At 33.1% G+C, this 12,340-nt stretch overlaps 1 protein-coding gene across 1 annotated transcript; it reads right to left on the minus strand.

The window, feature by feature from the left end:
* Positions 1-3,928: 3,928 nt before the first annotated feature.
* LOC130729594 (probable 2-isopropylmalate synthase) lies at positions 3,929-11,915 on the minus strand. Its single transcript, XM_057581399.1, has 12 exons — positions 11,114-11,915; positions 8,250-8,463; positions 8,072-8,152; positions 7,800-7,892; positions 7,626-7,712; positions 6,368-6,468; positions 6,162-6,195; positions 5,937-6,011; positions 5,498-5,581; positions 5,271-5,405; positions 4,284-4,420; positions 3,929-4,203 (listed from the first exon to the last, which is right to left on the minus strand). Exons 1-12 carry the CDS (start codon positions 11,812-11,814, stop codon positions 4,116-4,118), a joined length of 1,830 nt encoding a protein of 609 aa, XP_057437382.1. The 5' UTR covers positions 11,815-11,915; the 3' UTR covers positions 3,929-4,115.
* Between the last annotated feature and the right edge of the window lie 425 nt (positions 11,916-12,340).

Raw genomic sequence — 12,340 nt, forward strand, 5'->3', positions numbered from 1 at the left:
GTGGTGGGAGGAGAATTAAAAAAATTGAAAAAGAAATTAATCCATGAGTTGGAATTAAAAAAATAATTTTTAATAATTTTTCTAATTATAAAAAAATAAAAAAGCCACGTGGAATTGCTGAATATGACAAAATTGAAGGCTGACAACATTTGGCCTTAATTGAATTAAAAAAAAAAATTCTAGGCACCTAATTTGATGCAAAAAATTTGTAAGTCCTGTAACTGATTCCCTTTGTAATCTCAGGGGTCATTTGACCCTTTAAGCCTATTTTTAACAAATTTAATCCTTTTAAATTTTCCACTTCTTCTTCTTCTTTCTCTTCCTCCTCCCACTCTTCACCTTTCCTCACACCATTTTTTTTTCTGGCGAACCAATGCACTCAAATCGTGATAACTTTGAAGGAATTATCATTTTCTAATCACCAAGTTGCAAAAAATTTAGAAGAAAAGAAAACAGAGTTAGAGAGGAGGTTAGAAAGAAGATGGTGGACGAGATGAAGGAGATGTTTGAGGGACGGGAAAGAAGGTCTGAGTGCAGTGATTCGCCGAAAAAATGGTGGGAAAATGAGTGATGGGTGACAGGAGGAAGTGGAAAAAGGAAAATGACTAAATTTGATAAAAAGAATTTTCAAGGACTAAATTTGAGAAAAGAGAATTTTTAAAGGACTATATTTGATGAAATAGAATTTGAAAAAAACTAAAACTGATGTAAAAATCACAAGTGAGCACCTATATGTGACAAGGATTGCCACGTGGGCTAGTGACGGGATAAAAAATAATATTTTAAAAATGTTTTATGATGTCATAAGAACTATTTTCAATCAAAAAATTCCAAGTACTGAAAATTATGATAAATAATTGTAGGGACCATTTTAGATTATGATGTATAAGTCGGAAACCAGAAACAAATTTAACTAAAAATATGTTAATTTTTTTAAGAATAATGAAACTCACAACTATAATTTCACCTATCACCACTAAGGATATAGATCAACCGACATAGAGTTTTGAATAATGTTCCATTCACACCTCTCTTGGAAGTGGAATGAGGTGGAATGAAGGGAGAGATAGGGAGAAAATGAAAAGTAAGAGAGAGAAAGTACAACATAAAGTTTTGAATAATGTTCCATTCACACCTCTCTTGGAAGTGGAATGAGGTGGAATGAAGGGAGAGATAGAGACAAAAGGAAAAGTAAGAGAGAGAAAGTATGAGATGTGATAGATGATAAGAGAAGAGAGATAGAAATAAAAATGAGTGGAAATTTTATTTTGATAGGCAAATGTTAGTGGTTAGTTGTTAGTAAGTTAGAAAATCCTTTCAAATTTTCCTTCCAGGATTCAAACCTTGGACCTTCCCCTCCACAACCCTTGTGTCCCCTAACCCTTACCACTTGAGCTAACAAATGAAGTGTTTTGAAAATGAGGTGTGTATATATATCATTGTTATAGAGTTTTTCATTTTAAAATATCTCAGTTTTGAGTTATTGTAAATGCAACTATGTTAAATATTTGATATAAAAAGTTTTGTTGTTATAGTGGTTCTACCTGATTTGAACAGAAACTCCAACATTGAGGTTTTCTCCGGTTTAAACTAAAAAAACGCTCTCATCGTGTCGTTAGCTTCCTCAAATTAATTTTCAAAAAAGATTGACTTCCTAAAATAAAAAAAATGGTGGGGGTGAAAGAAAAATGATGGTGGCAAAACCTTAGGCCAAACTGAATCTTAATTTTAAGTCCACAAGCAGCTAGCCTTTCTTGTTTGCTAAGCCAAACTCTTGGGACCTTTGTATATATGGACCCAGTTCAGAAGGGCTGAAAAGAACACGCGTTCTCTTTCTGACAAAGAACGAAAAACTCTCCCCACATATATAAGGGGTTGCTTGCTTGTTAAATGTGGATGTGTGAATCTTGTATATGTCGTCCTCAAATCTCAATCATGTTATTCTTGGTGGGTTGGTGAGACTCAGGTTTTGCTTATTATGCTAATATCATGCGCGCACGCTGCACATCTCATTTTGCGCATTCTAGAAAGGCACTGAACTTTTGAACAAAAAAAAAATAGAAGGCACTTAACATGTAAAGCTAAAGAAAAGAAACACGAGCATAATATATGTAAAGATAATCTGATGCTAAATTCTGCTTCTCGGCGTCGGTTTGAACTTTGAACTATGTAGAGCGTTTTTTAATCCACTTGAACTTGAGTTAGACACCAACTTGTGTCGGATAGTCGATACTTAATTAGCGTCAGTTAAGGAAAACACAACGTTCACCGACTAAAATAGCTTTAATTTGATACTTGTCAAGATGTAGCGGTGACTCCCATGCAACACTTCATTTGCCTTTGAACTTTGCATCGAGTGTAGCCGACGCAAACTTGCACTGTTTGGGCCCATGTGATGTCTAGCATCGACTTTGACCGACTTTAATGTTACGCTGCTCAAACATTGCGAATTTTATGATTAGTGTCAGTTTAGCTTATGCGCAACGCTAATGTGTATTGTTGTCCGCCAGACCTCTATTATAGGCCTCCTTCCCTTATCCCTCAAACTCTCGCCCCTGACTCTCTTCTTTCGTCGCTCTTACTGTCTCTGATCGGCCCCTCTCTCCTCCTTCACTGCCTCTACGTACGTACGTTCATATTCTTACCTCAGCCTTTTCTGCGTCCCTCTTCCGCCGCCCTGATCCTGTTCCTCGACTTTTCCACCAATGTCGACTTCTTCCTCGTCTCTCTGGTGACACCGCTCTCACCATCATCTGATATCGAAAAAAGTAGCACAAGAAAAGGAGGGTTTGAATTGTGTCATCCAAAAACTTAGATATCCAAACAATTGAAAGATTCATCATCATTGTTGGGATCATTTGGTACAGCGGAGATGTGAGAGTAAGGAGGGAGATGATACACACCACCATTTTTATCCTAGTTCACCCCTTGAATGATAGGGCTACATCCAGTCCTTGGTTGTACCAAAATTTCACTATCCAAGTATCAATGACTTCTCCTTACAAGTATTTATGTTTTGGTGGCTTTCACATTCAAACAGCAGCACAAGCTCATACCGAAAAAAAGCACTGAGACTTGAGTGTGTTGCGAAAATTTATTGGATTTATTAATTCACATTAAAAATTTTATGCAGTTTTGTATAGGTTTTGTGGTTCTTTTTTGTCGCAGACCGTATTGAGTATTATTTTGGTGGGCTTTTATTTTTAGGCTCTATAGAGGTTTTGGGTCTTTTTGTTTTCCAGATTCCCTCATCTTGTTGTTGGTGTTAATTGCAATATAAGTCTCACATTATTAATGTTGACGAAGGAAGAAAAAGATCAATAAAAAGTATGTTAGAGAAGTCTCACATTGCCTAGCCTGGTGAATCGTGGAAGAGTGGAAGACTATATATAAAACCCTCAAGTTCTTTGTTTCAACATACCAAGAACCAACAATGGGAAACACTTTAAGCTTATATTTGTGTTTTCTTATTCTCTTATACTCTCGTTTTAGAGTATTGAGAGAAAATGTAGTTTAAATATTTGCTTTGGAGAGTAGTGTGGGTGTATTGGGTTACAAAATGGTTGAGAGTGAAGTCTATGTGTTATAAAAAAATTCACTTAGTGTTTATTCTCTAGTTTGGGGATTTGACAGCAACCGTAGTTTCTCTTCAAATCTGTAGTTTTCCACATCATATTCGTATGAACTGTTTGTGATCTTGCTTATTTTCATTTCATAAGCTGTGTTATTTCATAACACCTGGGCTTTGAAGTTCATGTGTTCTTTTTAGTTTGTTAATCAAAATTTATAAAATATTGAAACATGCACCTTATTTATATTTTTATATGAAACCTTAATATTTCAATTAGTGAAGTCAGTTTTATGGATGCATGATTAGTCCTTAATATTTGTTCAATTGCAGCTATAAGCACTTAGCATATATGGGGGATTAACAAACACAAAAGGAAGTTTCATTAAACATTATCAATAGCAATAAACAATCCACAAAGGACACCTTATTGCCATCAACCCTATATAACACACAAACCACACATGGGTGCCCCAAGCATATATATATTTACACAATTTCTCAATTGCATTATTCACAAAGGTGGTCTTCCAGCAGTAGGTATGAATCATTGGTAGAAACGTAACATATTATTTACTGCAGAAAGATAAGCATCAACACTAGAAACAACAACATTTGTTCCCGCTCCCGTTCCACTGGAAAAAAATTAAAGTCATATAAGCATAGTTAAAAAAAAATGAAAGACTAAAGCAATTACATGTTTGATTCAAAATACCTAAATATTGGATGAATTGTATCTTCATTGGAAGTAAGAGTAGATGAATTTTTAGTCTCCTTGCAAATCTCAACACTTGTAGTGATAGTTGCATCAATGCCTTCTGTGATTGCACCCTTGACAAGTTTTATTGGTTCCTACATAAAACGATAGAAGATTTCTTCATCATATACCAATCATCATGTATATTTGGTTTGAGAAAACATTTTTTATTTTCATTTTGCACTTTTATTTTCTGAAAATTGTTTTAATTTTTAAATTTTTCAAATTTTGAAAACATGTTTGTTTTAATCTTTTGTTTTCACTGTCGTTACCACGCTGCCACCATCACCGGCACAACCTTCAACACAGTGGCTGCCGCCACCATCCACCACTGCCACCTCTACAATCATTGTCTTTACCATCACCACCACCATCACAAACCTTACTACCATGGCTTTCATCTCACTTTTTGAATACTTTTCAAAATGATTTTTTTTTTTTAATGTTTTGGTCATATTTTAGAAAATATTTTTTAAATATTAAATAAATATATTTTCAGCTTTATTTTCTATTTTTTTTAAAAATAAAAATAGGAAACGGCAAATTAAACAAGCCCAATTTATCATCCTTTTGTAACAAATAAACAAGCCCAATTTAGAATTTTGTAAAGACTTTCTTTTAAGATTATTTGTGGCTCAAAGAGAAATTTTTAGCTTAGTCAATGATTTTACATTCTAAATGTTACACTTGTAGAATGATTGGGATTTTAATTTAGGTTTAAAAAGGACTTTAAGTTTAAATCCACATTCAGCTGCAGGAAACAAAACAATGAATATTCTTCTTCATGTAAGTGGTGGGCCTATAAACACCATTATAATAGTGAAGGATATGCACTAAATACTTAACCATGGACAAAGCTAAATGCTTACATATGTGGAAATTAAAAATAGCATTCAAAATCAAACAAAAGTTATAACACAGCAGTGCATTTATTGAATTGCAAACCTTAACAATGAGATTAATGGCCTCATAAGCTGAATCCACTGGTTCGGTACCAGTGGAATGAGCAACATGCATGCTTCCATTAATTGAAACAAGTTTGACAGTGACAGTTGAAAGACCCACAGTTCCACAAGTCACCTACATTGATAGATTGTATTACTTCAATTTTTGTGTGTTTTAAATCAAGCCATTTGATTAGATATCCAATTTCAAAGTGTTGTTCAAATTACCTGCAAATCACCTAGCTTCCAGATAGGTTGTGAATGAACTGCTTCATTAGACATCAGTTCTATCAAGTCTGCATCAGTAATTCTCTAAGGACATAAAACATTAAAGTCAGGTAGCTAGAGGGAAGAATTTTTTCAAGAAGGATCAATTGGATTCATAGATTGCTTAGAAGATATTGTCAGGATATAATTTTTTAAAGTAATCTATATTAGTATGCTTACCCTATACCATAAATTTAGTAGAGAGATTATTTCTCGTGTGTAATTGTTACAAATGAAATAGATGATTAGTTGAGACTTCTACTTAAGGTACGTAAAAAAATCTCGTGTTAGTGGTATCACAAACTTACTTTAGACTCCTTACAAGTCTACCTTATCTAACTATATATTCTATTCAAATTGGAAAGGTAAAAGTGGAAAAAGAAATTAACTATCACTGAACCTTTTTTTTCTCAGCCACGGCTTTGAATCGCAGAAATACACTCTGAACTTCACTGTCCTTAAGTTGATAACCAAGCTGAATCAACAAAGAATAACTTAGGAATTTGAATTGCCATAATAATACACTTAAGTTTATAACCAAGCTGAAACTAATAGAGAATAAATTGGGGAAAAAGGAAAGGCAAAATTCAATATGCCTTTGACTACAAACGAAATTTATGAATACCTCTTTCAGTCTATTTCTCAATGCTTGGCGTCCACTGCATGAATATTTGGAATGTAAGTGTTAATGAAGGAGGAGGAAACATATGAGTCACAAATTGACTGCACAAGGTCTAATATACAAGAATAATATGAAATAACCATTTCTAAACTAAAATAATGTTTTAGCATTCCATCAGTGACAATATCATGAAAAATTGAATGATTTACCTAAGCTTCCCTAGTACAATAGTAGCTCCAACGGATCTTTCAAGACCAATATCTTCAGGAGATATTATTTCATATGTACCTCTATGTTTTAGCATTCCATCCTATAAAGTGGGAAAAAATTAGAGAAATAAAAATAGACAAAAATTGAAGAAATGCTTATCTGTAGGTTTAATTAGACCTTAGCCAACAGGAAAAATTTGATATTCAAGTTCTAAAACTTTGATTGAACAAACAGTTGCAATACAAAACAAAAACACATGACTATGATTCATTTGAACATGTAAAAGGAATTAATGATAGTGTGAGTTATATGAGTTTTAGAAGAGTTACTCTATTTTTTTATAAGCCAAGTGATATATATAGGAGAAAATAAGTATTAGAGATACTTCAACCCATTTACAAGAGATAGAAACTGCACTAGGAATACACAAGAGAAACAGAGAGGTCAAAATTAACAATCCCTCATTCTACTCTAGAAACCAAAAGAGTACACAGCCCTCAGAACTACAGCCAAAACCGAGCAAAGAAGGAAATAATATTATATTTGTATCTATCCTTAATACTAAATTAGAATCAATATTGTAAAAATTAAATTATTGTATGTTCATGGAAGAAAAAATTTGGCATCAATTGTAAGTTGAAATTTGTCAAAGATTTCCAAAGAAGAGTTTTTTTGGTCAAGATTTCCAAAGAAGATAAAAGAAGAAATTCAAACAGGCCCAAAAATTGACTGCGACCAACTTTGGGCCAAATCCGTCCAAAACTAAACTAACATACCTGTTAGAATAGGCCCACAATGTTACCAAGTCTATTTTAGTCACTTTGGTTATGTCAAAAACTTAAATGGGTTTTGACCAAAAAAAAACTTATGGGATAAATAACTTTTTGATCCTTATAAAATAGTGAATTATTGATTTTAATCCATCAATCTGTTTTTTCATTGAAATACATCATTTTCTTCATGGAAATGCACAAGTTTTAGTCCATCTTTCCAAATTTTGGTGATATATGTATCACTCACTTGGTATTTTAAATTTTGAGACTTGTGTGACTGTAAATTTATATAGTACCACTTGTAGCATGGATATACATCCTAGGATGACCATTGAAGCAATATTTACGAAGACATATTTCTTTTATATTGGTAACTTTCATGAAGGAAAAAACATAGTAGATGTGAATGAAAATTCATAACATAAAAATTAAATAAACTTTAGGCTTTAGGAAGACAATGATAATTGTATTTAGCATTACCAACCTGATGAATGCCACTCTCATGAAGAAATGCATTAGCACCCACAAGAGCCTTGTGTGACTGTAAATTTATACCAGTGTACTTTTCGACCTAATGATAAAGATTATGAAATTTGAGTTAAATGAGTATAACGAAAAGGAGAGGAAAATCCAAAGGAAAAAAGTTTTAAAATAGAACCATTTTGCTTGTCTTTAATATGTGCCTTGTATTAACCCTTGTATGTAGACCGCCTAAGATGTGATTCCCCCTACATGCCAGGGCCATCACAACCTTGAATGAAAAAGAAAAACGAGGGAGTGAGTGATACAATATATTAAGGAGAAAGAAATACATTGATTATACCAATTGTGTAATGAATTTCAATTATTTCACATAAATTATGTAGAGAAAATGTACATTTAAATGAATTTTGAATTACTATATACTACATTAAAGAAGAAGATACTGACCTCTTCAAGTGAGGCATTGCCAGCCCTTTCACCAATACCATTAATTGTTACTTCCAATTGCCTTGCCCCAGCACGAGCACCCTAAAAGTAGCAAAAGTTAGATAAAGTTTTCTATATGTTTTTCATTCTGTTTAAACTTTTTTTATAAAGGAAATAAAATATTCAATGATATATATACCTCAATGGTGTTAGCAGTAGCAAGTCCAAGATCATTGTGGCAATGGGTTGAAATGATTGCATTTTCTATCCCTGGAGTATTTGCTTTTATATCTGCAATCAGTTTTGCATACTCAAATGGCATTGCTATGCCCACGGTATCAAGTATGGACACTGTAGTTGCCCCAGCCTTGATAACTTCTCCCAAAATTTCATAAAGAAACTCCTTGTCCGACCTAGTTAATTCCATAGAGATTAAAGAATGCATGTATAAAAATTCAATTCGTAATATTCGTGAATTAATTTTTATCCCTCAATGATTAAAATCACAAAATTAAATTGAAAGTACGTAATTTAATTTTGGAAAACTGAAATGAAAAATTCATATTCTGGAATAAAAAATACATGTAGCTGCTGATCTGTAGCTAGACTGTTTATACTGTACTTTATACGGATGCAGACATGCAGTATCTATTTTTGGATTTTAGAATAAGATTCCATTTTCGGATACTCGCTCCAATAATTAATTATATGCTGTCAGATCGACATTGCTTTTTTTTTTGAAAGTGACCTTACTCAATTTATTTTTTGACTGATGTGGGACATTACTTAAATTTAGTCGACAACAAACTTTTTTTTTTTTTTTGAACTCGTGGACAACAAACTTGTTTTAGCAAATATCAAAATATTCGAGTTCAAAAAAAATATCAAAATATTTAATGATTATATATTTTTTTCTTCATTTAGCCACCGGTCTCCACAAGAGAAAGGGTCTCACGTGACTAATCTGCCTCGAAATACGGTAGTGATGTCCTTGGCCACAAAGATTTAATGGTTATATTTAAATATAACTATTAATTTTGGTATATTGCATATATCTTTTTCATATATTTAAAATTTTATTTTATTTAAAAATATATGTTTTAGTATTATTTTTAATATCAAAATTATATGTTTCAAAAAATATCAAAATTATAAATATGCAAGATACTTTGTGTGTATTTGGATTTTTTTTTTAAATCTGTGTATTTGGATCTGAATCCATATGAATGATTTTATTCTATTTTTATATGCGTCCATGTCCATTTGCAGTGATTTCAAAGAATATTCCAATATAGTGTTTACTATTCCTCTTGTATTATTCTTTGAGTTGAAGCACACCCCTAATACTGCTCTTCATATATATTTTAGTCTACCTAAAAAAGTAAAAAATAAAACTTGTACGTTATAAATAATAGGTGGAGTAATGATATATACACACTTCATTTTTTAAACACTTCATTTCCACATCTTTTTATTTCTATTTCTCTCATCTTATCATCTATCACATCTCATATTTTCTCTCTCTTACTTTTTCTTTTCTTCCTATCTCTCTCACCATTCCACCTCTCCACCTCAAAAGAGAGGTGTGGATGAAACATTATCCATAATAGGTGTGTCGCACACCAACCAATTTAAGAATTTCAAGTTGTGGGGTAATATACATAAAAGAACCTGTAATATTAAAAATATAATATATTATGATTAAAATTTCAAAATATAACATGATTGCAGGTCGACCCAACACTAAATGAGGCCTAAATCAAACTCTAAAGTGAGGCCTTATTACCTAAATGAGGACTATAACAAACTTTAATTTTGGAGGCCTTCTTTACTTAGTAAAAAAATATTTAGATGCCTTTTTTACTTTTAAAATTTTTGGAGGCCTAAAGCCCTTACTTGGGTGGCTTTACCCTTGGATTGGCCCGGCATGATTGTTCTCTACAAATTTTGATATTTTGGAAATTCTGAAAAAAAAATTCATTATCAACTCTATTAAATATTTATCTCTTATATAAATAACTAAACGATTATTTAGTTATTCATCTCTGATATGATTTCAGATGTAATTGGTAATAATAATTATAGCTAGGAAAACACTTTCAATCATTCTAGTTGCTTAAAGTTGCTATAAGTAAGTAATATACTTTAAAAAAAGTTGCTATAAGTAATATCAAAGCTAGTTGTGAAAGTAAATATTCCTTCCATTTTAAAATAGTCGTTTAAAGTTTTGCGAAAAATTAAAGAGCTTATATATAATTCGACAAAACTTCATTGCTAGATTAAGCTATAGAAAGGCAAAATTTTAAAAAATCACTCAAATGAGTTAATTTCATCAATTAAAAGCATGCATGAATGTCTATATTATATATGCTTTCAAAATATATTATTCTGAAATTTTAACATTCAAATAATCTACTTGCATCTTGTGAAATGTGACCAAGAAATAAAAAATTATAGGCTTCGAAAATGGCATCTTAATTGGTACTGGATGAAGAACTAAAGAGGGCTAAGGTCATGCGAGCTCTGTACCGTTGATGAAAAATAAACGGATTGGAGAAGTAATTTGTGATCCAATTCAGAAAGAAGACAAAAAAAAGTGGATGACAAGTAAAAGCACTAAATATCTTCTAAGGTTTTAGCCATTAGTGGGGGGCACTTTCCTATTTCAATATCCTAATTAACAACAGTATTACATGCAGTTGCATGCATTGAATGAAAATCCTCTAGCGGCAGCTGCAACAACGTGCATCTGTCCCTAGGTGTTTTTGTTTTTTTGTAAGCTATATAAACTAATGAAGTTAACCCTCAAAGCAAGTGTTTAGATAAGCATATTAGTAATTATTTAAGATTTATGTGTATCGATAAACATTGTATACATTTTTGTGACACTTTTTTTTCTTTTCTTTTTATCTCTTCTAGTGATATATATCAAATTACATTTATCATATTTATTACGTACGTCTCTTATTTTTCTACCTCTCTAAGTAATCTACACTCAAAGAGTGTTGCATGAATTCTTCATTGCATAACATAACCACATAAACAAGTGTTAGTACAACTAACCTGGCAGAATCTTCAGCACCAAACTGGATGTCAGTGCAACCTAAACTCCTAGCGAACTTCACCATATTCCGTGCAATTTCAAGAACCTGATCTTTACTCTTCCTGAGCTTGTGCTCCATGTGAATGGGGCTGGTGGCTATAAAAGTAAAAATCCTTGGCCTTTTTGCATGCTTGAGAGCCTCCCATGTAGTGGCAATATCCTTCTCATTGCACCTGCACAGTCCTGCAATGACAGGAACATACCCATCATCATCTGTCAAATTGCCAACCTCCTCAGCTATCATTTTCACAGCCATGAAATCCTCCTTTGACGCTGAAGGGAACCCAGCCTCGATGATGTCCACGCCAAGCTTCGCGAGCTGCCGAGCAACCTCGAGTTTCTGGTCACGCGTCATTGCAGCGCCAGGGGACTGCTCACCATCGCGGAGGGTGGTGTCCAAGATGCGCACGTAGGTTGAGTCCGGAATGCGGTTCGGAATGTATTCAAGGTGGTGATTTTGTCTGGTTTCACAAGGTTGAATAATTGTATTCCCTGCTATGGGATCGATGTATGTGGTAATGTTTTTTCCTGTCAGCACAGGACATCCATGGCTAACAGCACTGGCTGATACCCTCATTACAGGTGCTCGTGCTAAACGATAATCAGTTGACCGTGAAATACATTCTATTCTCATGTGTGAAGATCGAACAGTTGACGCCATGATTAGGGATGAGATGGGTTAACTACTATACCACAATTTGTGTTGTAGAAAGAGTTAACAGCACACTAATGGGAGAGGTTTCGATCTTGAAAGGTTCGAGAGAACAATGACCTATATATAAGATTTCAAACTTGTTATTATATACTTATTACTTTAATGAGATTCTCCGCACATGTTGCCAGCACACTGCACACATGGTAATTATCAGGTTTTTGCCCCACAACTCTTTGATTGGATTTACTCACCATTCTTTGAGATTCTCCGCACATGTTGCCAGCACACATGGAGTAGTTTTTTTTTCTTTGTTTCTTTTTTGTATGTTCAAAAAAATTGTAGTTTTTCTTATCACTGGAGTGTTTTTTTTTTTTTTTTTTGATATTTATCACTGGAGTGTTGATTGATAACGTGTACGGTGTATCCAAACCATGCAATACGTGTTCTAGCTACTACCACAAATTTTTTTCCCTAGAAATCTGCCAAGAAAAATACTAGGTTTGAGATTTAGAGATCACATATATTAAATAAA

Source organism: Lotus japonicus, chromosome 1, assembly GCF_012489685.1.
Source record: "Lotus japonicus ecotype B-129 chromosome 1, LjGifu_v1.2".
NCBI lineage: Eukaryota > Viridiplantae > Streptophyta > Magnoliopsida > Fabales > Fabaceae > Lotus > Lotus japonicus.

What these genes read in the sequence shown, in the direction of transcription:
- LOC130729594 (XM_057581399.1), bottom strand. Translation starts at nt 11,814, where the DNA reads ATGGCGTCAACTGTTCGATCTTCACACATGAGAATAGAATGTATTTCA. An exon ending in GGTGCTGAAGATTCTGCCAG is followed by an intron (nt 8,464 to 11,113) that starts GTTAGTTGTACT and finishes GGAATTAACTAG; the next exon opens with GTCGGACAAGGAGTTTCTTT. An exon ending in CCGTGGCTGAGAAAAAAAAG is followed by an intron (nt 5,582 to 5,936) that starts GTTCAGTGATAG and finishes TTATGTCCTTAG; the next exon opens with AGAATTACTGATGCAGACTT.